The 26647-nt window shown below is 40.3% G+C and overlaps 1 protein-coding gene across 2 annotated transcripts; it reads left to right on the forward strand.

Annotated features, from left to right (window-relative positions):
- The first annotated feature begins 575 nt into the window (after positions 1-575).
- On the forward strand, positions 576-20768 carry LOC104437463 (uncharacterized isomerase BH0283). Of its 2 annotated transcripts, none has more exons than XM_039308370.1 (6): positions 576-708; positions 880-1089; positions 19484-19789; positions 19997-20158; positions 20313-20396; positions 20561-20768. In XM_039308370.1, the coding sequence occupies exons 1-6, from the start codon at positions 679-681 to the stop codon at positions 20666-20668; spliced, it is 900 nt and encodes a 299-aa protein (XP_039164304.1). In that variant the 5' UTR covers positions 576-678; the 3' UTR covers positions 20669-20768. The 2 variants fall into 2 exon arrangements, with proteins under 2 accessions (XP_039164304.1, XP_039164305.1); XM_039308371.1 differs by lacking the exons at positions 19484-19789; positions 19997-20158; positions 20313-20396; positions 20561-20768 and adding exons at positions 2120-2407; positions 2632-2793; positions 2948-3031; positions 3197-3450.
- The last annotated feature ends 5879 nt before the right edge of the window (positions 20769-26647 follow it).

Genomic DNA, 26647 nt, shown 5'->3' on the forward strand with positions numbered 1-26647 from the left:
CTCTCTTTTAACATAAACATAATATGAATATTTTTCGATTTTTTATTGATCAAATCGATAAAGTAGACAAAATTTTAGATGTCAAATTGCATATACAACAAAAATTCAGTGTAGAAAGGAGTCATCCTTGTCCCAAGTTGTCTTGTCACTAGTTAGAACGTACCTTGGTCGACTGGGCTCCACAATTATAAGAATCAGATGCACGGTCGCTACACAGGACACATCTCATCCCTTATTTGAGTTAAAAAGCCTAGAGATTCCTAACATACGTCGGGACAAAGTAGTAAAATAGAGGAAAGTAAAGTGGTACGCGCAGGCACAGTAACCACGTGGGCGGTCCGCGGTGGTTGTTTGGCTTCCCGTCGTTTAGCTGATTTTCTCCGGCCTCGATTGGCAAGAGAGACTATCGCCTGTTGCGAGTACACGTGAGCCCAATTCACATGCGCCGTCGATCGACCGAAGCCAGATTCACATGGACCTCACCTGATCTACGGTGGGCCCGCGGTTGGCTAGCTGGGAGGACCCATGCAAGGCGTCCCCACCATCACAGCGGGGAGGCTGGAGGTTGACTTTCAGCCGGGACTCGGTTTTGGCCGATCTTTCGATCTTCCCCTCCCGTCTCCTCTCATCTCCTTGCTTTGGTTCGCACCTCCAGTTCTCGCTCTCGCTCTTTCTCCCATGGCAAAGAAGCTCGTGCACTACGTAGTGGTATCGACATATCTTCTCTCTCTCTCTCTCTCTCATATGGTTTCTGTCAGTCTATAGAGATGAACGTCGATTGAACGTGAGGCTTACGGTTGTGGTCGTGAAGATCAGCTCTTCCGGGATTGAGGTGGCATCGTTTAGTCGTCCGTAGCTCATCGTCGATCCCTTTTGCAGGTCGACGCATTCACCGAGACCGCGTTCAAGGGGAACCCTGCGGCGGTGTGCTTCCTGGAGGAGGATGAAGAGAAGGACGTGGAGTGGCTACAGGCAGTGGCCAGGGAGTTCAACATCTCCGTAACTTGCTTCCTGACTAAAGTAGCTGCCTCGGGGACGGAGGACTCGAGCCCGAGGTTCCGCCTCAGATGGTTCTCTCCCGTCACCGAGGTGAGTTCCGAATCTCTGTCGGCTTATCAGCATGATGGACTTGCTCGGTACTTTTCTTATCTTATGTCGGACTTGGCATGAATGGAAACGCCTGGATGGTCCCTCCCTCATTGCCCAAAAGCACGTGACTGTATATGTTTTCACTTGTTTAGCTTTCCAAAAATTATTGCCTGAATATAGTATTGCTTTCCCCCAATGGATTGGAAATCTTTTTGGCAAATTAAAAAAATATGGCAAACGAAAATTCATAGCTCAATACAAAAATATGTTAGAAGAAAACTATTAAATATTGATAAGTTACTCAAATGAGAGTTAGCATTCGAATATTAGTTTTTTTTTTTTTTTTTTGTCAGAATAATTTGACAAAAGTTGGGAGAAGTTGGGAAGTCACAAAGTTGGTAATTTAATCCAACAAAAGTTTGGGAAGTCACTTCAACGTGGATTGGTAATTTTATACAAGAGTTAGTAAACTTAGACGATTGGTAGCTTATGCAAATGAAAATTAGTAAGTTTTACAAACTATTAAAAAAAATTGTAATTTCATAAAAGTATGTAGATTACTTAAGTGGGAAAAAAAATTTCTAGTCATTTTTTGACTTTAAGTTTCTTGGCGCATATTGAGGAATCAATATGGGAAAAAATATCCATATTTTCAGGCACACAATAAATTTCTGCTGCTTGGAAAGTCTTCTTTCCCCTTTTTCAGTAATTAATTCTTTATATGAGATTGGTAACTGCATGAAGAAGATCGGCTCGCTCACATGAGATTAGGCTGTTTAAGTGTATTGGTGGATTCCAGCGTCTTTGAGCGTGGAATATACGCATCGTTCTCCAGTTTTCTGAGTCGTTTATCGATCTGATTGGGATCGAAACAATCGGATAGCTCCCTTTACTCGTCAATATCAAGTTGAATTTTCGCAATTTTCATTCAAATCATTGGATGGTGGCACCTGGATACCATATAAATACGAATCTCCTTTTAGGTTAACCTCTGTGGTCATATTATCTAATCACAAACTTGACCTTTCAGGTTGATCTCTGCGGTCATGCGACGCTAGCTGCTGCGCACACTCTCTTCACATCTGGCATGGTACATTCTAACACCATCGAGTTTATGACATTATCCAGAATTCTGACTGCCAAAAGGGTTCCCGAAACGAAGTCATCCCACATTTTGAAGGTTCAAGATGGTGATGTGCCCGGGGTATGGATTGAATTGGATTTTCCTGTAGTCTCGATCGCTGAAGATGATGCCGAGCGGATTTCATGTGTCTCCAAAGTTCTCAATGGCACTTCCATTGCTGAAATCAAGAAGACAGCAAAGGGGATCATTTCGTAATTCCTCAACTGTGACCTGATCATTTTCTTTTCCCCATAAATACTGTTTTGAGTACATTGAACCCCTTGCTTCCTCTTTGAGGCAATCGTTTTCATTCTGTTGATTCCAGGATTTGTACAGCAGCAGCTGGCATTGAGCTGATTTTCATTAGGAAGAGAGTATTTAATTCCTTAATTTCTAATTTCTTCTGCTTATTTTCGCAGATTGTTATCCCGTCGGGGAAAGAAGTTGAAGAATTTCAGCCCCAGTTTGACGAGATGCAGAGATGTCCTGGGAGGGGTATTATCATCACAGGATCAGCTCAGCCAGACTCGGGATTCGATTTTGTCAGTCGATTCTTTTACCCAAAAGCTGGGGTGAATGAGGTATTAAAGTTCATACCTTGGAAAGTTTCTTGAAGTATCGATCATAATTAGTTATTCAATTGTCCGATTAGCTGGTCATATGTCGAAAGCTGTGTTCTATCAACCAATTTTATGCTCTTACCGCAAACCTCTGAATGAATGATCTACTTTCCAGGATCCTGTATGTGGCAGTGCACACTGTGCTTTGGCACCTTATTGGAGTGAAAAGCTGGGGAAAAAAGATCTCGTTGCCTATGCTGTAATCTCTCTCTCTCTCTCTCTCTCTCTTTGTCTGTGTTCATCCACACATGCTTGTGCCCATGTCTCTGCCCTTGTGAATGCCCATGTGTTTTTCTTCTCTCGTCTCTCAAATGGTATGTAAATGAATGATTTTTGATGGCCTCATCATTTTCACGTCTTGCAGGCATCGCCCAGAGGTGGAGTAGTGAAGGTGCACTTGGACGAGCAGAACCAGAGAGTGTCATTGCGCGGGAAAGCTGTAACTGTAATGAGGGGCTCTCTTCTTGTTTGAATTTCTAGCGCTTCTTCTTGTTTCTGAACTTAAAGCACGTGAAAATCACTAAGTGAGAAGGAATTGAAATAAATGAGCTTATGTTGTGAGTTCGATGGTACCGATTGGAATAATGTGAAATACATGAGATCGCGTCCTTTCCTGTATGACAGGTTCTTAATTTGCTTGCAGTGGAGAGTGAACTGAATAAGTGTTGAATGGATCCGTTGTTTCATTCCCAGAGGACACTGTCTGCAGAATTCTGTCTGCAGAAGAAGCGCATATTTGATTGACATAAGTGTTTATCAGCACGGCTGGGAAAATAAACAAGTGACTAAAAGCCTCCATTGGACCAAGATATCAGCGACTCATAGTTTCTGTTCCCGTAGAAACTAACTTCCTACAAATTCGTTGTTCAAGTAGTAGGATGGCCGTGTCATTTCCTATACTTGATGTGGAGTCGGGTTGTGAATTGCAGCTACACTAACGTGTACATGTAAGTTTGCATACGAAAGTTTCTACTCTCATCGACAACTGATCTATGAGATCCGTACTATTTTTCAATGGAGACGGTACAATTAAATTAGTAAAGCGAGTCTTTCTTATTATGGCGAGTTTAGATGTGACTCTACTGATAATCTTGCAATCAAACAGAACACAAGAAGAGCTGATGGCAAATGAGGCTTTAAAAGCTCTAAAGGATCTTTATGGCGTGATAGCCTGAATTTTCAGAATTTGTTTTCAATTAAATAAATAGGGCTTTTCATCGACACACCAATAGTGTTATTCTTTGAGCTGATTACTCACGAGATAACTGGACTATCTGAATAAGCAATTAAAGAATCTAAATGTAATGGACTTGGGAATTTGACTAGGAATCAACCGCTTGACTGTGTTAATCTGCAAGGTCATTACGGCACCGTCAAAAATCAATCAAAGACCCGAGATACGTCGATTCGATGGAGAGATGTGATTAGTGTGTGGGTAATTCCACCTAATTGCAAAATTCTCGTCGAACGGCACTAGATCGATTTTTCTATCATTTCGTACATGGTGTCCATATTTGAAATCTCAAGATTTTCACAACAATCGAGAATCACTAATGTGTCGAAAATGTACGTTGTGGCTCGAAAATAATCGACTATGGGTCAATTGCATTAAAAATTCCTAAAAGCTACCCGGTAGATTAGGACGCGCTAAATCACGTTAGATTGAAATTAACCGTGAAATTGAACTCAATTTTAGAGATTGAAAGTTCTGTCATGTCACGATTTAGTTTAAGAATGTCAACTCATTCTTCAAAGAATTTTCGGAGATTTCGGGATTTTTATGGATAATTGATTCGGATGTGCGAAAAAATAACGAAAATTCGGATAGGTCCAAATTAAAGGAAATTTGGATTTGGATTAATTGGGAAAATTCCAAGAAAGAATTGGGGACAAAGAGCCTTTGAATGTTGGGGACTTGCAGAAAATTGTATGGGGTTTTCTTCATTGAAATTGGACCTTAATTTGAGGAATTGAGTGAAGAAATGAAACCTAAAGTGATGAAATTCGGTTTTGGCAAGGGGCTGGAATTTTTGGCTTCAAATCAACCGTCCCCTGCATCTTCCTCTTTCACGTGTCTCCACGCCCGCGTTTCATTTCCCTGCAGCTGCTTCACGCGGCCTCGAAGTCCCGCTGCCGCATCCAGTCAGCCCAGCAGCAACCAGAAGCCCCCATCGTTGACCCTCTCCACTGATTTTTTTTGCTTCCAACATCAACATCGAAGCGGCATCTTGCTGCCAGGCGTCTTCCACCGTCAACCGAGCAGCCACGAAGTTGATTCCCCCAATTCATCAGCCCACGCATTTTCAGCGATCCGGCCCGCAAGCCCATTTGAAGCCCAACCTAGCAGAATTTGGCCCATCTTCACGCAAGCCGGCCCACGAATTTTTCTTGCTCAGCCTAGTGGATTTCAGCCCGTGTCTTCAGCCCATACGAATTCAGCTTGGCCCATTTCCAGCACACATCTCAGCCCAGTCTTGAAGCCCGCGAAGCAGCTCAAGCCCAAGCCAAGCCCAGCAATTTGTTGTGGGCTTACAAGGCTTTTAGGCCCAATCCGAGTGTTCGCCGACGCCACCAAAAGTTTGGGTTTCGGCCATCGTCCCGTCGTCGTTGCGGTGAACCAGTTTCCGCAATAAACCGGTGAGTTTATGCACCAAACTCTTCTTAGTAGGCTAATGATGTTTAAGTGGTGTTTAGTTTAATTTAATTAGGAATTAGGTGGTTAGTTAGATTAAATGAGTGATTTAATTATACATTTATGCATGTTAGGTGGTTAGATTAGATTAAGTGATGACTAGATAAATTGTATTATTTATCTAGAAGGGTTCGGTAATTTTCCGGGCCCGTATCGGTATTTAATTTAGTGATTTTGGCCTAGGTTGGTATTTTTAGAATTTAAATTGAATTATTTAATTAATTTTATAAATTAATTAATTATTAATTATTTTTCCAAAATTAGGCCAGGATGGCCGGGATGGAATTTCGTGCTAATTGCAATGGTGTGGTTAATTTCTACAATTGAGTGTTAAATTGTGCAAATTGAGTGGTGATTGGAAATTTGAGTGTTTAATTCTAGAATTTATGAATTTTCAATATTTATTCAGAAAATCCCGAGTGTTGGATTTTAACATTGAAAATGGTTTTATATACTATATAAAATAATGGGATTTTAAATTGGAATATATCAATTTTTCTAGTTCGAGTTGACCGTGTATTCACATACGACTATTTTACTATGTATTTCTAATACGAAGAAAAATGCTAGGTTCACCATTTTAATTGATGCATTTGAGTGCAATGTACGGTGCCCTGGACCATAATTGAGTGATCGTATGTTGATTAAGAGAACTCGTCTCAGGCTGTTAAGCTGGACGATAACCCTTATATGGGACACTCCTAGACAATGGGAAGTCGGTCGCAGTAGATTCTGAACCCTATGCTCCTTCAGAAAAGCCATCTGATGGAGACGTGCTGTGCTCAATAGGGTGAGACGATACCTGGCTATGCCAGAAGACCGCAAAACTAAGAGTAGGCCGTGCTATATGCTGAGATTAAACTAGGAACGCATGATAAATTGAGTTGAATGTGTCGGATTAAGGGACAAAATTATGTGGCACAAGATGGGACGTGTCATAATGATTTGGCCTTATAATCGGACCCATGTACTTATTTGAGATTGAGTATTGCGTTCCAATTAATTGAGCTTGAATGTTGCTCTGGTTTGTGATATGAATTGCACTAACCTGCAGGATGGATCTGAGACGAGGTAAGTCTCCTTGTTTGTTTGATTGTGTGGTTAGGATGATTCTTGGCATATTTTCCTCATAGTCGAGGTTTAGAGCGTGAACTTGCTGAGATTTATATCTCACCCCGTCGTGGGCTTAAATTTTTAGGGTCGTCAAGTGGAGGACCTAGAGCCGAGAGGAGGTGATCGGAAGTGTAGGTCATTTAGGACCGCTTCTTTTTGGAAAGCCAGTCTCTATAGTATTTTGGTCATAGACCTTGTACATGACTCAGTGTGTGTATAAAGGTTGTTTTGTTTGTGAATCTGTTGTCCTACTTTTCTATCTCGAGATGATTACTGTCAGGGGATTTATTATTTGCTTCCGCATGTCCATTAAAATGAAAAGGGTCGACGACTCATCCTAGGAAGTCACAAATTTTATCGACCAGAGAGGGATGGGCATGCACTCGGGGTTCGGGGCGTGACATATGGCCTAAAAAAGAAGAAGAAGAAGGTAGGCAAAAATAAAGTAGTCTATGCCACGCAAGTCCAGCCTTGTTAAGGCGATCACGAAGCAACAAAATATGAGGCTTAAGCAGGGCAATAGAAACTTCGAAAAATCAAATGGAGATCATGACAGGACATCCCGCCGCTACGCTTTTGGTCCGAGTTGGAACCATTGTTGCTTGGGTGCTGTGATAGTGAGCGCATCTCCGCTCATGGCGACAGTAGAGTTGCTAGCCCTAACATTCTTAGGAAGGACCATTTGGATCTTATTGTTTGCCACTTCGCTTCGGTCGCATGAGATACAAAGCGACTCGCCATCGATGATCTCAACCTTCAATTCGTCCTTCCTCGCCTTGTAGAAGCCGTAGGCGAATGACATATTCGGTCGCAGTCTTTTGGCTCTCGACCGACTCATCGGAGAGAATGGATCGCTGTAAAGGAAAGCGCTCGCTTCATGGTCATGCCATTCCATTCTTATGATACGAATTAATCTCTTTAAGAGCCGGATTCGAAGTGGGCAATCCATCGGAATGGGATTCGCAGTTCTTCAATATGGAGTCGCAGCTTTGTTGAGAATACATACACAGCTGCGCTTTAAGGCCCCGCACTCTTTAAGGCAAGTTGGCAACCTTGTAGTTGAGTATCTGATTCCCACTAAATTAATGAAGATTAGTACAAAGGACCGTAAAGATTTTAGAGGACCATGGCCACCTCTTCTGAAATTTTAAGGCGTCGATCAAGGCGAGTGTTTATATCTTTAAGGACCAGAAAGATTTGAAGTCGAATCTAATGCTCTCATACCTTGTAAAGATTGTTTGGCACCATTATCTACTTTTTAATAGTTATATAGTCGGAGAAAAACATGGTTTAATATTTATGTATATACTACCAAGGACTAGGCCAACTTATGATCTAGTCATCTACGCATGATCTCGCATTGAAGGAAAGCTTGCTTTAATTTCTCATTCTAAGAGAAGAACACATACATCAATTTAGCTATTAAATTAGGCCCACCCTATTTCCACCCCCTTATTGGCTCCCGACACTTCCTATAATTGACTACATTAATCATTGCGGGACCCATTCTTGATTAATTATTATTACTTGTCTTTTTCACCCTTTATTATTGGCTCTTGACACCCGCTATCACATAAAATTAACTACATTATCCCTTTATTTTTTTTTTCAATTTTATTAAAAGAAAACTCACCCACATCACTTTCAAACAATTTTTTTCACCCTAGCCGATTAAGCCGATTCATCCACACTCGCTACATTTCAACGTTTCCTTCATGTTTCTCGTCTTCAGGCTCACAGCGATATTGAGCATCAATCCCAATCCATAACAACCTCCACAATTCACAAAGTCAAATCAAAATATATATCATAAATCGATATCACAAATCAAAACACATAGTTTTTCTGCAACTCAACGGCTCATTCACCACAAATACTTTTTGTAAAGCATTTCTCATGTCATTTGAAAACTTGTTTCTTAAACTGAAATAAATTTCATATACATTTTTGCAACACATTTCATAAACCAAGTTCACAAATCAACATATATATATACATATAACCTTTCGCAATAACTTTCCAAAAACATTTGGCAAATCATTCACAAGTACCAAATCGTAGTAAATGCTCGATCCAAATTCTATGCAACAAACCATGCTTTCAATTACTTATGATACATCAAATCTCCATAACTTTCAAGACATGAGTTTTCAAACTCATAGAAGAAATAGTATCACTCACCTAAGAAAGCCGAAAGTCAACCACATCGATCACTCGAGTCGACACACTCAAATTCCTAACAAATAACTAAAAAACAATGTCAAACGACTAAGTAACACGATATTCTAATGAACGGCTCAACTATACTATGCCTATTTGTCGATAAAACGATACCTACACGCCAACAAAAACTTGCCTCTAGCGGAAACCTATTGTTGTTCGCGAGCCACGTTAAATTTCATCCCGCCATAACTTCCTCCATATAATTCCATTTCAAGCAAACTTATAATCCTTAAAAAGCCATTTTGACATACTATAAGAACCCCAACTTAGCCGCCCCAAGACCTTGCCTGAAATGACTGAAATTTGGCTCAAAATTTACTATTTGAAACTCTGTCCAGAATGCACGCTAAACTTGAAAATTCCGTTCTAGGCAAATCACAAGCTCAAATTGAGATCCGTAAAAATGCTATAACTTCACAATATCCTAAACGATCATTTCTATAAAAAAAATACACCACCCGAAAACTCCCCAGTCAACGCAACAAGTCATAATTGGCCTAAAACCGAATTTCCAACCCTAATTTTGACAATTCCTTCGTATAGATGATTAGGGGCCTCAATCACTTACTAACATTGCAAAACATATTTAAGTCAGCTTAGCAATTGATATGAATCATAAGCACACGAAAATTTTTGTGGCACCCCTCGAACGGCCCCGATCCGTTGGGGTCGCCACGGTGCGCTTACCTTTCTCATGTCCTGATAATATCTCGCTCTGATACCATCGAATCATGATAGGTCCATAACTCCCGGGGTCTATATCTTTTAGATCGGTTCCTGCGTAGAAATATGGCGGAAGCGTATCCATCAACTCCCGTCCTGAAATTAAAGCGATGCACACCAACTAAAACTTTTATAAGTTAAAGTCGAACACTTTTATTTACATAAAACTAGATGGACATTTTTAGTCGGTACACCAAAATGACGTAGTCTTCTATACTCGGCTATACTTCAAAAGATGACCGACATCTTTTGCAACAGTTGTATACTTAAAGTCCATCGATCAATGTCGGCGTCCAAAAGTTCCTTCCTTTGCTGTCCTCCTCCTCGCGGTCATATCCAACCATTCGGTCCATTTGCTGGTAGCGGTGATAGCAGAGGCATCTTATCTAGTCTGAAATGTTAGTCCCAAAATAGGGTGAGTACAACCACTCAGCAGTAAAAGATTCATCAAGCTATATCAAGCAGTACCATCAATATCTACACTCATGCAAGATAGACAAAATCAGGTAGTCGATGGATCAATTTACATCAAAATCATGAAATCCTTTAATGCAATGGCGAATGCAATTTCAAAAGATTCATATGCATCATGTCCAGTTACACCAATCCCGATCATAGGGCCAAACTGTTATGACACATCCTATTCCCTGGCATGCAGTTTAGTCCCATAACTAGACCATACACACTGTTAGTAGAACCATCTTTTTAACATTCAAAAGGTTTCATCCCCCGGAAGACCAATGTTTGCATCCTTATGGGATTCCGCACCCAACCCCGCATCGCGGAAGCCTCCGGCACACACCTCCGAGCATCCGGCACACACCTTCGGGCATCTCGCACCCCACTTGGCATCACGAGGAATCGCCGAGGCTCACCATGAAAATGGTTACCCCTGCCTTCCGAAATTATGTACCGACATACCACCGGGCATCCCTCGAAATTACGTACCGACATACCACCGAGCATCCCCCGAAGTTACGTACCGATATACCACCGGGTATCCCGAAACTCCCGGGGAAAAACCTCTGGGCATGTATTCAAAATACAACCAGGCATTCAAAGGGCATCGACTCATTCAAACCTCAAGGCATCCCGACTCCCAGGGCATCGTTGACCGGAGGGTCCAACGGCGACAATTAACATCTTAATTTCCAAAAACACTTTTCAATGCAATGACAAAATGTCTCTTGAGTCTCATCACATCTCAATATTGCATGATATGTCAATGCCAGTATCATCATGTCACATAACAACCCAAGATGCATTCACTTTTGAAATCAATGGAGCAAAGTCGAAGTAAAACAGCTTAAAAACCAAAATGTGCAGCTTTAATGAAAATTTCGAAATAACTCCTAAATGAACTCAGAAAGCTTTGAAATTTTGATATGTTATACATAAGACCTAAAGGAAGAAATTTCATGCAGGACACTAAGTTATATTCGTTGTGTATAAAGAGTAATAGTTTGCTGTTTCCTTCAAAATTCTGCAGTAACTTTTAGATTCAATACCTACAGAAGAAAATTCGTTTCACCAACTAAATCTTGTCCGCTTGTTCCCAAATTTTGATATGTTATTCCTAAGGATGTGTCCTACAACTTTAATTAAGGGTTCAAAGTCCAATTCTTTCTATAAAATTACAGAAAATTCGTGAAATCATCAAAGGTCATGCTGTCTTCTACAGTACAGCTTACTGGTTCAAGGTAAATACTCTTACGAACACGTTTTCTCTACCAATTTCTTTTACAGCGACTTAATACTCTTCCACAGCATCTAAGGTTAACCACAGTAGGTTTTACTCTTATAAAAACCTTCCACAGTTCGATACAAGGCAAATATTCACACTTCGGCTCACCTACCGCAACATACCTCACTCGACAGCCACCACTACACCTTGCTCGACCAACACAGCCTCCTACACTCAATTTTCGAGACATGCAAGACCTAATGCAACATGCAATGACTGGTAGCTTCAATCTAGTATTCATCTAGCTCAATCCAACACTAAACAGCAATATCCCATTTAATCCTCCACAGATCAGCATTCAATCTTCATCTCAATCATCCAAAAACCCAACATGCAGTTTCCATTTCAGTATTTTCTCAAATCTACCAGCACTTTACCAGATAATCACAGCATGCATCACATAGATTAATGAACTTCTACTTGCCTCACTCCTAAGCTCGATCAGCAAGCAAAACAGAGGGCTCGTGGGTCTCGGGCACGGCTCAATAGCGGCGAAGACGAGCGGCGTCGACGGCGGCAGCACACCCGTACAGACAGAGGGCGGTCTCCTTCTCCACACCCCCCTCACTCTTGCTCGCTGCACGCTTGCGAACTCTCTCGTTCACTCACTGCACTCACCCGCTCGTTGATCTCTCTCTCCCTCTCACTGGTTTCGTACGAAGCTCTCCCTCACTCTCTCGACTAATCCACCCTTTTGTTCCTCACTTTGTTGACAATTTAGTCAACTGCACGGGGCTTCTTTCGGTGGCTGCAGGAACCGAAGACAGCTGGGGTGTACGTGGCCTCCTGCATGCGGATCTCCCCTCTTGCCGAGCCAACACAACTTCTCTGTGGGCTTCTTCTTCGCTGGCAATCAAGTGGGAAGCCACGTGGCCTTTTAGTCAACAATTCCTTCAATGGTTGACCGGTTGCACGATTCTTCACGTGCGGAAAGAAGGGGCTGCATAGGTCGAGCTTTCTTTTCTTCTTATTGACTGACTTCGACACCGTATGGCCGTGCATGGTAGGTCAATGGACTTGGAGAAATTCTTACGTGAATGTATGGTCGCGCATGTAAAGAACCGTGCATGATCCTTACGCACGAATTAATTCCTCAAAAATTCGACTCTTAACTTCAGCTTGTGCAAGTGCTGAAAAATAATTACTTATGTGGCTGCACGGGGTCGCAACAATGTACATGGGAGATTTAGTTTGTAGGGTACACAACTGTTAGTTGGGTTCACTCCTATGTGGAGGAAACCCAATGAGTTGTAAGCCCAAAAAAAGGGCTTGAGCCCATATAATAAGTTATATGAGAAATAGGGTTTCTCACTATCTATATAAAAGAGGTAGCAAAAAAAGGAAACAAGTAACAAGAGAAAAAATAGAAAATAGAAAATCCGGGGTTTGGGGCAATATCTGATTTACATCAAGCTGGCGTCGAAGGTCGATTCGTGGTCCGATTGAGTTGAAATTTTGTCAGCATGTTCGTGGCGCAATTTTATCGAATCTAAACGGTTTGATTTTTGTTTGAAGGTCCATACATCATGCTTTTCGTAGATTGATCAAAACCTGCGTTTTTGATCAGATTTATCCTTGATCTTTTGTGAAGTTTATGTGTATTGCCAAGAATTATGTTCTTGAGGTCTTTGCTGCTATGTACCTCTAGTATTTGCTAGAGAAGAACAATTTTGTTGATAGTGAAGATTTTCGGGTGGACTTCGGTCCCGTGGTTTTTTATCTCCTCACATCGAGGAGGTTTTCCATGTAAAAAATTGTCTTGTGTTCGCGTGCTTGGTATTTATTTTACTATGTTATATCGATTCCAATTAGATTTACACAAGAGGGGAGATTATTTTATTTCGCTACGTTGATTCAATATTGTTCGAATTGTTACCGTTCTCCCATCAGAGTGGTAGCAGAGCATCTAGTTATTGCTTGATTTTTCTGCCTTGTGTTAAACAATGGAAATGAATACGAGTAGAATGATTACACTGAATGGTTTGAATTATCATATTTGGAAAGGGAAAATGGAAGATCTTTTATATGTGAAAGATTTTTATTTGCCCGTATTTGCCAAGGAGAAACCGGAGAATAAAACTTATGTTGAATGGTCTATATTTCATCGTCAAGTGTGTGGTTATATCAGGCAGTGGATAGATGATAATGTTTTGAACCATATTATTGAGGAAACACATGCACACAGTTTATGGGATAAGCTCGAACAGTTATATGCTCGAAAGACTGGAAATAATAAGTTATTTTTGATAAAACAGATGATGGCTCTGAGATATCATGATGGTACTCGTTTGACTGATCATTTAAATTCTTTTCAAGGAATTATAAATCAGTTGGCTGCGATGGGAATCAAGTTTGATGATGAGATACAAGCACTATGGTTGCTTGGTACTTTGCTGGACTCATGGGAGACGTTCTGAACATCTTTGTCTAATTCTGCCCCAGATGGTACAATTACCATGGATTTGGTCAAGAGTAGTATTTTGAATGAAGAGATGAGAAGGAAGACACAAGGATCGTCCTCTTCACATTCTGATGCCTTGGTTGTTGAGAAAAGGGGGAGAAGTGAGTCTCGAGGTCCGAGAAATAGAGATAAAAGTCGAGATAAAAGAAGAGGTAAGTATAATAAATTTGCTAATGTTGAGTGCCATTATTGTTATCAGAAGAGACATATTCAGAGGTTTTGTCGCCAATTAAAAATAGAGAAACAAAAGGAGAAAGGTAAAGAGAAGAAAAGTGATAATGACAGTGATGGCAATCATGTCGCTGCACTTAAAGAAGACTTTCTCACTATTTTTTATGGTGATGTGGTGATTTTGTATCTCATTAGACCAGTTGGGTAATTGATAGTGGTGCATCCGTTCATGCTACGTCTCGTAAATATTTCTTTACATCATACAGGTCACGTGACTTCGGATCTGTGAAGATGGGAAACAATGGACTAGCTCAAGCTGTAGGCATCGGTGATGTGTGCCTAGAAACCAACAATGGCACGAGGTTAGTATTGAATAATGTTAAACATATACCTGATATCCGCTTGAATTTGATTTCTACAGGCAAGTTGGATGATGAGGGGTATTGCAGCACCTTCAGTAATGGTCAATGGAAGCTCACCAAAGGTTCTCTTGTTGTGGCTAGAGGTGAAAAATATTCTTCGTTATACATTATGCAGGCAAAGTTGTCCACAGACAAAATTAATGCAGTAGATAGTGAAGATGCAGCTGAATTGTGGCATAAGAGGCTCGGTCACATTACTGAGAAGGGTTTGTCAATATTGGCCAAGAAGAAGCTCCTTTCAGGATTGAAAAGTTCAGCTCTAAAGAAGTATGCTCACTGTTTAGCAGAAAAACAGAACAAAGTTGCATTTAAAAGCTCCCCTCCTTCAAGAAAGTCAGGTATACTAGATTTAGTGCATTCTGATGTTTGCGGTCCTATGAAAACAAAATCACTTGGTGGCTCTCTTTATTTTGTTACCTTCATAGATGATTTTTCAAGGAAAATTTGGATTTATACCTTGAAAACTAAAAATCAAGTGTTAGATGCTTTTAAGCAATTTCAGGCTTCAGTTGAGAGACAGACTGGAAAGAAATTGAAATGCATCGGGCGATAATGGGGGAGAGTATATTGGACCTTTTGATGAATACTGCAGACAACAAGGTATTCGACATCAAAAGACACCTCCCAAGACGCCTCAGTTAAATGGCTTAGCTGAGAGAATGAACAGAACATTGGTTGAAAGGATAAGATGCTTACTTTCACAGTCAAAGCTACCTGGATCCTTTTGGGGTGAGGCTTTAAGTACAATTGTGCATGTATTAAATCTTACTCCATGCGTTCCTTTAGAGTTTGATGTTCTTAATAAAGTTTGGACAAGCAAAGACATTTCTTATGATTATTTGCGTGTCTTTAGGTGCAAAGCATTTGTGCATATTCCCAAAGATGAGAGGTCTAAACTTGATGTGAAAACACAACAAAGTGCATATTTATTGGTTATGGACAGGATATGCTTGGCTACAAATTTTATGATCCGCTTGAAAAGAAAATTGTAAGAAGCAGAGACGTTGTGTTTATGGAAGATCAAACAATAGAGGATATTGAGAAAATAGAGATGATTTCACCACCACATGTTAGTGATAATTTGGTTGATTTGGATCCAGTTCCTCTTACAAATATTCGTACACAGGTTGATGAAGAGCAGCAGGAAGTCAATGTTCCAAATAACGCACATGTTCCTGAACATGTTGAAATAGATAATACTATTCCTGAACCAGAGGCTCAATTAGATGTTCCACTGGATGTTCCAGTCCGGAGATCCGTTAGAGACCGACGACCTTCCACCAGGTATTCTAAAGATGAGTATGTATTATTGACTCGATGCGGGTGAACCCGAGTGCTATGCGAAGCAATAGAAGATGAGTACAAAAGCAATTGGTTCAATGCTATGCGAGATGAGATGCAGTCACTTTATGATAATCATACTTTTGAATTGGTGAAGTTACCTAAAGGTAAAAGGGCTTTGAAGAACAAGTGGGTATATAAGTTGAAGCAAGATGAACATACTTTACAACCACGGTACAAAGCTAGATTGGTTTTAAGGGATTTGGTCGAGAAAGGGTATTGATTTTGATGATATATTTTCTCCGGTAGTGAAAATGTCTTCTATCCGTGTGGTACTAGGCTTGGCAGCTAGCCTAGATTTGAAAATTGAGCAAATGGATGTTAAAACAGCATTTCTACATGGTGACTTGGAGGAAGAGATATACATGGAACAACCTGAGAGTTTCAAAGTGAAAAGGAAAGAGGATTATGTGTGCAAATTGAAGAAAAGTCTCTATGGCCTAAAACAAGCACCGAGGCAATGGTATAAGAAATTTGTGTCAGTTATGACAGAACAAAGTTATAAGAAGACTTCCTCGGATAATTGTGTATTTGTCCAAAAATTTTCTAATGATGACTTTATTATTCTCTTGCTTTATGTTGATGATATGCTGATTGTTGGCAAGAATGCTTCAAGAATTGAGTTATTGAAGAAGCAGTTGAACAAGTCTTTTGCCATGAAAGACTTAGGCTCGGCAAAGCAGATTCTTGGCATTAGAATTACCCGAGACAGAGATGCTAAGAAGTTATTTTGTCGCAAGAGAAATATATCGAGAAGATCCTTCAGAAATTTTACATGGACAAGGCTAAAGTGGTAAGTACTCCTCTTGCTACCCACTTTAAGTTAAATATGAAGCAAAGTCCTACCACTAATAAAGAAAAGAAAGATATGGAAAGTGTTCCATATGCTTCAGCTGTAGGAAGCTTAATGTATGCGATGGTATGTACACGCCCAGACTTGGCGCACGCAGTTGGCGTTGTTAGTCGCTATTTGTCAAATCTAAGCAGAGAGCACTGGAATGCAGTGAAGTGGATTATGAGGTATCTTTAGGGAACTTCAAAGTTGAAACTCAGTTTCGAGACCGGGAAACTTGAGTTAGTTGGATACACAGATTCCGACTTGGTAGGAGATATTGATACTTGTAAATCTACTTCTGGTTATTTGATTTCTTTTGCGGGTGGAGCTGTGTCATGGAAGTCAAGATTGCAGAAGTGCGTTGCACTTTCTACAATCGAAGCTGAATTTATTAGCGACTGAAGCTAGTAAAGAGATGCTTTGGATGAAGAAGTTCTTAGAAGAACTTAGGTTCACGCAAAAGAGGTATGTGTTATTTTGTGATAATCAAAACGCAATTCATCTTGGCAAGAATTCATCTTTTCATTCTAGATCGAAACATATTGATGTTAGATATCATTGGATAAGGGATGTTTTAGATGAAAAGTTGTTGGAACTTGAGAAAATTCATACGGATCATAATGGCTCCGATATCATGATGAAGACTCTACCAAGAGAGAAGCTTGAACATTGCCGATTGATAGTAGGGATGGTGAATCCCTCCACATTGTCGTGAGGGGAGATTTGTTAGCTAGGTTCACTCCTATGTGGAGGAGACCCAATGAGTTGTAAGCCCAAAAAAAGAGCTTGAGCCCATATAATAAGTTATATGAGGAAATAGGGTTTCTCACTATCTATATAAAGAGGTAGCCGCAAAAAAGGAAACAGTATCAAGAGAAAAAAGAGAAAGCAGAAAATCTGGGGTTTGGGGCAATATCTGATTTACATCAAGCTGGCGTCGGAGGTCGATTCGTGGTCCGATTGAGCTGAAATTTTGTCAGCATGTTCGTGGCGCAATTTTATGGAATCTAAATGGTTTAATTTTCGTTTGAAGCTCCATACATCAGGCTTTTCGTGGATTGATCAAAACCTGCGTTTTTGGTCAGATTTATCCTTGATCTCTTCTGAAGTTTATGTGTATTGCCAAGAATTATGTTCTTGAGATCTTTGCTGCTATGCACCTCTAGTATTTGCTAGAGAAGAACAATTTTGTTGATAATAAAGATTTTCGGGTGGACTCCGGTCCCGTGGTTTTTTATCTCCTCACATCGAGGAGGTTTTCCACGTAAAAAATTGTCTTGTGTTCGCGTGCTTGGTATTTATTTTACTTTACTATATCGATTCCTATTAGGTTTACACAAGAGGGGAGATTATTTTATTCCGCTGCGTTGATTCGATATTGTTCGAATTGTTACCGTTCTCCCATCAACAACTAGATGGCCAAATTTAGTATAGGAAATATCTTGTCAGCACATTACTCGGAATAAACCTCGACCTTGCTAGTAATGGTACATAGGAACGAAGCTATAACTCACTCACGGTCGAACCATTTCTAATCGTGACTCATCGATCCGATGGTGGTAACAAAACAATGTCCATACATGATATCAATGACACAGTCCAACGATACCTACGTCGATCGGTAGCGGCCGTTACATATCCAAGGGTTGTCAAAATTTTCGGATGCCACAATTTTCCCCTTCCTTCTTTCTTCTTTCTCAATGAGCCCCTTTTCTTTCCCTTGTTTCTACTTCAACTTTTAATAATTTTTAAAAAATATTTTGAATTATATCAGTTTTTTTTTTTCTTTTCGTTATGTTTTCTTTTTTTTTTTGGGGGGGACTTAGGGCCACAAGAGTCTCTAGCCAATTCTCACTAACCACAAGGGCGAGGACCGCACACCCTCGGTTTGGCCGATGAGGACGACTCAACCCTTGCCTAGCCCTCACCTGCCACAATGAGGGCCCACGAGCCCTCACATAGTGGCCAATGAGGAGGTCGTGGCCCTTGCCCCGAGCGAGATAAGCACCGCAACGCCCTCACCCAATGCCAACAAGGGTTGTCGGCCCTCGGTCAAAAAAAAGAAAAAGAAAAGTAAGGTAAAGTAAAATAATTAAAAAAAACCCATAAAAACTATAAAAATAATTAAAAAAAAATGAAAATATCATTTAAAAATGTTTAGGTCTGTGCCAATCGTGCTATATAGGATGGTTAGTGTCTATGTCAGTAATTATCTATCAAAATTGACTGGATGAACTTAACTGACAAAACTTGAAAATATTTAGAACTAAATTAGTATAATTGAAGGTTTATGATTGAATTCACACAGACGTAATAGATTTATAACATTTTTCTATAATTGTCCCGTATAAAAACAGTCACATTTAAAACACATTAAGTGCTATTGCACGGATTGCAATGCTGCTTCTCTCATGATTTCCCGAATAGTGACTAAGACCAAAATCACAGGCATGCTATTTAGATTTAGGAAATCAAGGCATATTTGGAAATGGATCGGGTTAACGAGCGCCGAAAGGCGCTTGCTAAAAACCAAAAGATGTAGAAAGAGCAACTGTCGATGCACATTAGAAAAATTATTCGATACTTCTTTTTGTTTTTGCCGAACCAAGAGGACAAGGAGGGCGAGTAGTGGTGACTATACCCACTTGATGTTACCTTAAGAAAGTATCGCACCCATCACAAAATGTTCAATTTAGGTGAGGACGAGCCTCTGGTACTCAACACTATAAAGGTACGCGACCCAGATTCGGGACACCACTGTAGTACTAGAAGCCCAAAGCCCATTCCCAAGCCAAGTTAGAAGACTAATCGACACGAGCAAGGTCACTAGATATGGGAATACAAGCGCGAGACCAACTTGAATACGAATCTCCTTTTAGGTTAACCTCTGTGTTCATATTATCTAATCACAAACTTGACCTTTCAGTTTGATCTCTGCGGTCATGCGACTCTAGCTGCTGCGCACACTCTCTTCACATCTGGGATGGTAGATTCTGACACCATCGAGTTTATGACATTATCCGGAATTCTGACTGCCAAAAGGGTTCCCGAAACGAAGTCATCCCACATTTTGAAGGTTCAAGATGGTGATTTGCCCGGGGTATGGATTGAATTGGATTTTCCTGTAGTCTCGATCGCTGAAGATGATGCCGAGCGGATTTCATGTGTCTCCAAAGTTCTCAATGGCACTTCCATTGTTGAAATCAAGAAGACAGCAAAGGGGGACCATTTCGTAATTCCTCAACTGTGACCTGATCATTTTCTTTTCCCCATAAATACTGTTTTGAGTACATTGAACCCCTTGCTTCCTCTTTGAGGCAATCGTTTTCATTCTGTTGATTCCAGGATTTGTACAGCAGCAGCTGGCATTGAGCTGATTTTCATTAGGAAGAGAGTATTTAATTCCTTCATTTCTACTTTCTTCTGCTTATTTTCGCAGATTGTTATCCCGTCGGGGAAAGAAGTTGAAGAAATTCAGCCCCAGTTTGAGGAGATACAGAGATGTCCTGGGAGGGGTATTATCATCACAGGATCAGCTCAGCCAGACTCGGGATTCGATTTTGTCAGTCGATTCTTTTACCCAAAACTTGGACTGAATGAGTTATTAAAGTTCATACCTTGGAAAGTTTCTTAAAGTATCAATCATAATTAGTTATTCAATTGTCCGATTCACTGGTCATATGTCGAAAGCTGTGTTCTATCAACCAATTTTATGCTCTTACCGCAAACCTCTGAATGAATGATCTACTTTCCAGGATCATGTATGTGGCAGTGCACATTGTGCTTTGGCACCTTATTGGAGTGAAAAGCTGGGGAAAAAGGATCTCGTTGCCTATGCTGTAATCTCTCTCTCTCTCTCTCTCTCTCTCTCTCTCTCTCTCTCTCTCTCCATCCACATGCTTGTGCCCATGTCTCTGCCCTTGTGAATGCCCATGTGTTTTGCTTCTCTCGTCTCTCAAATGGTATGTAAATGAATGATTTTCATCATTTTCACGTCTTGCAGGCATCGCCCAGAGGTGGAGTAGTGAAGGTGCACTTGGATGAGCAGAACCAGAGAGTGTCATTGCGCGGGAAAGCTGTAACTGTAATGAGGGGCTCTCTTCTTGTTTGAATTTCTAGCGCTTCTTCTTGTTTCTGAACTTAAAGCACGTGAAAATCACTACGTGAGAAGGAATTGAAATAAATGAGCTTATGTTGTGGGTTCGGTGGTACCGATGGAGTAATGTGAAATACATGAGATCGCATCCTCTTTCCTGTATGACAGGTTCTTAATTTGCTTGCAGTGGAGAGTGAACTGAATAAGTGTAGAACGGATCCATTGTTTCATTCCCAGAGGACTCTGTCTGAAGAATTCTATCTGCAGAAGAAGTGCATATTTGATTGACATAAGTGTTTATCAGCACGGCTGGGAAAATAAACAAGTGGCTAAAAGCCTCCATTGGACTAAGACATCAGCGACGCACAGTTTCTGTTTCCATAGAAACTAACTTCCTACAAATTCGCCTTCGAGTAGTAGGATGGCCGTGTCATTTCCTATACTTGATGTGGAGTCGGGTTGTGAATTGCAGCTACACTAACACGTACATGTAAGTTCGCACATGAAATTTTCTGCTCTCATCGACAACTGGTCTATGAGATCCGTAATGTTTTTCAGTGTAGACGGTACAGTTGACTTAGTAAAGCGAGTCTTTCTTCTAATGGCAAGTCTAGATGTGAGTCTTCTGATAATCTTGCAATCAAACAGAACATAAGAAGAGCTGACGGCAAATGAGGCTTTAAAAGCTCTAAAGGACCTTTCTGGCGTGTTCATATGATTCTGTTCTTTTATTACTATATTATGTTTGGTGAATTGTTTGCGAGCGTTATTTTTCTGGAATCGACGTGCGATTTCGTAACAACTGATATCAGAGCCTGGGTTGGCTAATCGAGAACATCGAGGGTTTTTCAGTGACATTCGATTGAAAGCAAACAGTATGGCAGAAGATAAAATCATAATCGATAAGTTCAATGGAGAGGATTTCGGATGGTGGAAATTAGAAATAGAGGATTATCTTTATCAAAAAGATCTTTATGCACCACTTGAGGGTTGGAAACCCAAGATGGCGGAAGTGGATCCGACAGCAGAAGCCGAATGGAAAATTCTTGATCGAAAGGCATCGGGTGCGATTCGTCTAGGGTTGACGAAAAAGACAGGGTACCACATCACGAAAGCAAAAATTGCAAAAGAAGCCATGGATATTCTAACGAATATTTATGAGAAGCCGTCCACATCAAATTAGGTATTTTGCTGAAGAAACTGGTTAATATGAAGTTATCGATAGAGGTTACGTGGCAGAGCATATTAATAGTTTCACGTAAGTCACGGGTCAATTGAAATCCGCAGGCATAAATTTAGATATGATGCTTCAAGCTTTATTATTTTTATGTTCTCTTCCAGAAAGCTATAATACCGCAGTGTAGGGAATTTTGAGCACCATGAAGGATGATTTAACTCTTCATGATGCTGTGAGTAATATCATGGATGAAGAGATGCGAAGGAAAGTCTCGGTGGAGATAATTTTTTTGCATCTACATCTTCAACGGCACTTGCAAAGTGGAGAACCGTGGAAGAAGTAAAAGTAGAGGAAATTTCAGCGATCGTGGCAGATCACAATCAAGGGGTAAGAGACAGGTTGCAAAGATGAGTGTTGGTTTTGTCACAAACCGGACACGGAGGTTTCAATGTGAAGCCTACAAAAGAAGTAGCAAGATGAGAATCAAGGTGCTAATGTAGTTAATGATGAATCTTTGCTAGATAACTTGCATTTGTCTGCAGGGTTTGACTCGACAACAGATAAATGGTTTATTGATTCTGGCGTTTCTTTTCATTGCACCTCGCAAAGAGACATATTTGATGATTATGCGAGTGGAGATTTTGGACAAGTGGTTGTGGGAAACGGCCACATGTGTCCAATTGTTGGGAAAGGAACTGTGACTGTGAACATCTCAGCTGGAGGACGTCTAGTTTTGCGTGAAACTAGGCATATTCCGGAATTAAAGAAAAATCTGATTTCAACCAGTAAACTTGACTAAGAAGGTTTGGTAATAACCTTTGGCTGCGGAGAGTGGAAGATAACCTCAGGGGTAAGAGTAGTAGCAAAGGGAAAGCGTACGGGTACATTTTACCTTCTCCAAGGAGACAATATCAGTGATATGGTTGCAATTACAATGGCTACAGGTAATTTATCTACTCTTTGGCATTATCATTTGGGACATCTTGGTGAAAAAGGTGTAAAGCAGTTACACTCGAGGAAATTACTTCCGGGTTTACAAAAAGTTGAGTTAGATTTTTGTGAGAGTTGCATTTATGAAAAACAGAAGGCAGTTAGTTTTCAATTGAATGGACGACAAAATAAAGGCCAGAAGCTAGAGTTGGTTCATACTGATGTATGGGGACCTGCTCAGGAACTCTCTTATGGTGGAAAGAGATATTTTGTCACCTTCATTGATGATGTAACAAGGAAGACTTGGGTCTATGCTCTTAAAGAAAAATCAGAAGTATTTGGGATGTTTAGAATGTGGAAGACCATGGTAGAAAAGAGACAAAGTTATCGATTAAAGCTCAAATCGATAATGGTGGCGAATACACAAGTAAGGAATTTGCAGAATATCTGAGTCGAGAAGGCATACACGGGCTAAAGACTGTTTCTAGAACTCCTCAAGAGAACGGTGTAGCTGAAAGAATGAACATGACTATTCTAGAACGTGCGAGATGCATGAGACTACACACGGGTCTCCCGCTACACTTATGGGCCGTCACAGTTGATGCAGCTGTTTATCTTATCAACAGAAGTCCATCTAGTGCGTTGAATGGAGAAACACCACAAGAGCGCTGGTCAGGTAAAAAGATTAATTATTCACATCTAAAGGTGTTTGGTTGTATTGCATATGCTTTGATTGACAGGGAGGATGGGAAAAAGCTTGATGCTAAGTCCCAGAAGTGCGTCTTTATCGGATACGGTGGCGACGAGTATGGCTATAGGCTTTGGGATTATGAGAATAACAAAGTCATCCGCAGTCGCAATGTTGTATTCCATGAAGAAAAGATGTACAAGGATCGTCAGACAGAGACAGAGCATGAGAATGTAGTACAACCAGAATATGTTGAATTAGACACAATGCCCGTGAAGATGTTTCTAGTAGATCAAAGTTCACCTGAAAGAGAGGTTCAAGATGAGCCTATTATCAGTGAAAAGGTAGTTCAAGAAGAACGTAGTGATTCAGAGCAAACGAATGACCCTGAAGTACCTGTCTTGAGAAGGTCTACACGTGTGAGAAAGCCAAAGGTAATTTTTGATCCATCAGCTAATACTATTCTGAGCCATGTCTTATATATAGATTCGGGAGAACCGGAGACTTACGATGAGGCAAAGGCAAACACATTTCACTTGCAGTGGGAGTGTGCTATGAAAGACGAGATGAGCTCGTTACTTTAGAACAAAACTTGGGAGTTGACCAAGTTGCCCACAGGTAAAAAAGATTTATTAAACAAATGGATGTACAGGGTTAAGAGTGAAGCAGATACTAGTATTGGATACAAGGCGAAACTTGTAGTCAAGGGCTTTTCTCAAAAAGAAGGGAACGACTACTCTGAGATATTTTCACCTGTAGTGAAAATGACAATCAATTAGAGTTATGCTGAGTATAGTTGCAGTGGAGGATCTTTATCTTGAGCTGTTAGACATAAAAACAACGTTTTTACACGGTGACTTAGATGAAGAACTATATGTGGCACAACCTAAAGGTTTTGAAGTCAAAGGTAAGGAGCACATGGTATGTCGCTTGAAGAAAAGCTTGTATGGCTTGAAACAAGCTCCGCAAAGATTGGTACCTAAAATTTGATGGTTTCATGCAAGAAAAAGATTTGCACACTGTGAGTCTGATCACTGTGTTTATTTTCGCAAATATGATGATGGTGACATTGTGTATCTATCTTTATATGTGGATGACATGCTGGTGGCTAGTTCCAATATGAAGAGAATCGTAGAAGTGAAAAAGATGTTATCATCACAGTTTGCTATGAAAGACTTGGGAGAGGCCAAGAATATTTTAGGCATGAAAATCATCAGGGATAGGAAAAATAAGAAATTATGGTTGTCGCAGGAAGACTATGTGAACAAGGTGTTAAAGAGATTTAACATGAACAAAGCAAAACCGGTTGCAACTCCTCTAGTGAGTCACTTCAAACTTTCTAAGGATATGTGTCCAAGCACTCAGGCTTTGAAAGATGAGATGGCGGTAGTTCCATATGCATCAGTAGTGGGGAGTTTGATGTATGCCATGGTGAGCACGAGACCAGACATTGCACATGCAATGGGAGTTGTGAGTCGATATATGCAAAACCCAGGCATAGAGCATTGGAATGCAATAAAATGGATATTGAGATATCTAGTAGGTACTTCCAATTACTCACTTTGTTATGGTGGTACATTTCTATAGTTGCAGGGTTATGTAGATGCAGATCATTTGGGTGATCGAGATAGTGGTAAGAGTACCACTGGATATGTCTTTCAGTTGCAGGTACAGCAGTGAGTTGGGTATCTCAACTACAAAAGGTAGTGGCTTTATCGACGACAAAGGCAGAATATGTTGCGATTACAAAAGCCTCCAAGGAAATCATGTGGTAACAAGATTATATGGAGGAGTTACATTGAAAACAGCCAGTCAGTACACTTTGGAGGGATAGTCAAAGTGCAGTGCACTTGGCAAAGAATGCAGCTTATCACTCAAGGACTAGACATATTAACAAGCGTTATCACTTTATAGAGTCAGCATTAAAAGATAATGAGTTAAAGCTACAGAAGATTGATGGCTCGAAGAATCCAACTGACATGATGACCAAGATAATAGACAGAGAGAAGCATATTTTCTATACTACTACCATTGGTATTACTCCATGCTGATTGATGAGGAGTATCGCAAAGGCACAAGTTTTTCAACTACTATTTTTTTGAAGAAGATGGATACAAAGTTACTTGGTGATTGGGTATATTTGTCTTCAAGTGGGAGATTGTTATAGATGAAGCCAAATATTTGTTTTTATGGGTTTTTTTTGTCTTTTCTATTAGATTTCCTTTTAGGTTAAAAGTGGTATCTTTATATTTGCGATGGAAAAACCCTAGCCGTCAAGATGCTGAAAAAGGAAATAGAGAGGCAAGAAAAATAGAGAAGAAAAAAGTGAGTTTTTTCTTGATGAGGGTTCTCAATCTCTTTGTGCCCTGATCTTGAGAGAAGATCGTTGTTGTATTCCAACTTTTTCGAAATCTAGTGGATTCGCAGAATGCCTCTGCGCGGAGACGTAGCCCAGGTTTGCGTGAACTTCGATAACAAATTTTACGGCGTGTTCATCTGATTCTGTTCTTTTATTACTATATTCTGTTTGGTGAATTGTTTGCGGCGTTATTTTTCTGGAATCGACGTGCAATTTCGTAACAGAATACATACATAGCTGCAGTCTAAGGCCCCGCACTCTTTAAGGCAAGTTGGCAACCTTGTAGTTGAGTATCTGATTCCCACTAAATTAATGAAGATTAGTACATAGGACCGTAAAGATTTTAGAGGACCATGGCCACCTCTTCTGAAATTTTAAGGCGTCATATCAAGGCGCGTGTTTATATCTTTAAGGACCGGGAAAGATTTGAAGTCAGAATCTAATGCTCTCATACCTTGTAAAGATTGTTTGGCACCATTATCTACTTTTTAAATAGTTATATAGTCGGAGAAAAACATGGTTTAATATTTATGTATATACTACCAAGGACTAGGCCAACTTATGATCTAGTCATCTACGCATGATCTCGCATTGAAGGAAAGCTTGCTTTAATTTCTCATTCTAAGAGATGAACACATACATCAATTTAGCTATTAAATTAGGCCCACCCTATTTCCACCCCCTTATTGGCTCCCGACACTTCCTATAATTGACTACATTAATCATTGCGGGACCCATTCTTGATTAATTATTATTACTTGTCTTTTTCACCCTTTATTATTGGCTCTTGACACCCGCTATCCCATTAAATTAACTACATTATCCCTTTATTTTTTTTTT

Source organism: Eucalyptus grandis, chromosome 3, assembly GCF_016545825.1.
Source record: "Eucalyptus grandis isolate ANBG69807.140 chromosome 3, ASM1654582v1, whole genome shotgun sequence".
Classification (NCBI taxonomy): domain Eukaryota; kingdom Viridiplantae; phylum Streptophyta; class Magnoliopsida; order Myrtales; family Myrtaceae; genus Eucalyptus; species Eucalyptus grandis.

Coding starts and splice junctions, on each gene's coding strand:
- LOC104437463 (XM_039308370.1), top strand. CDS start 679: ATGGCAAAGAAGCTCGTGCACTACGTAGTG. Junction 709..879: donor AGCTCGTGCACTACGTAGTG/GTATCGACATAT, acceptor TCCCTTTTGCAG/GTCGACGCATTCACCGAGAC. Junction 19,790..19,996: donor CAGCAAAGGGGGACCATTTC/GTAATTCCTCAA, acceptor TTATTTTCGCAG/ATTGTTATCCCGTCGGGGAA.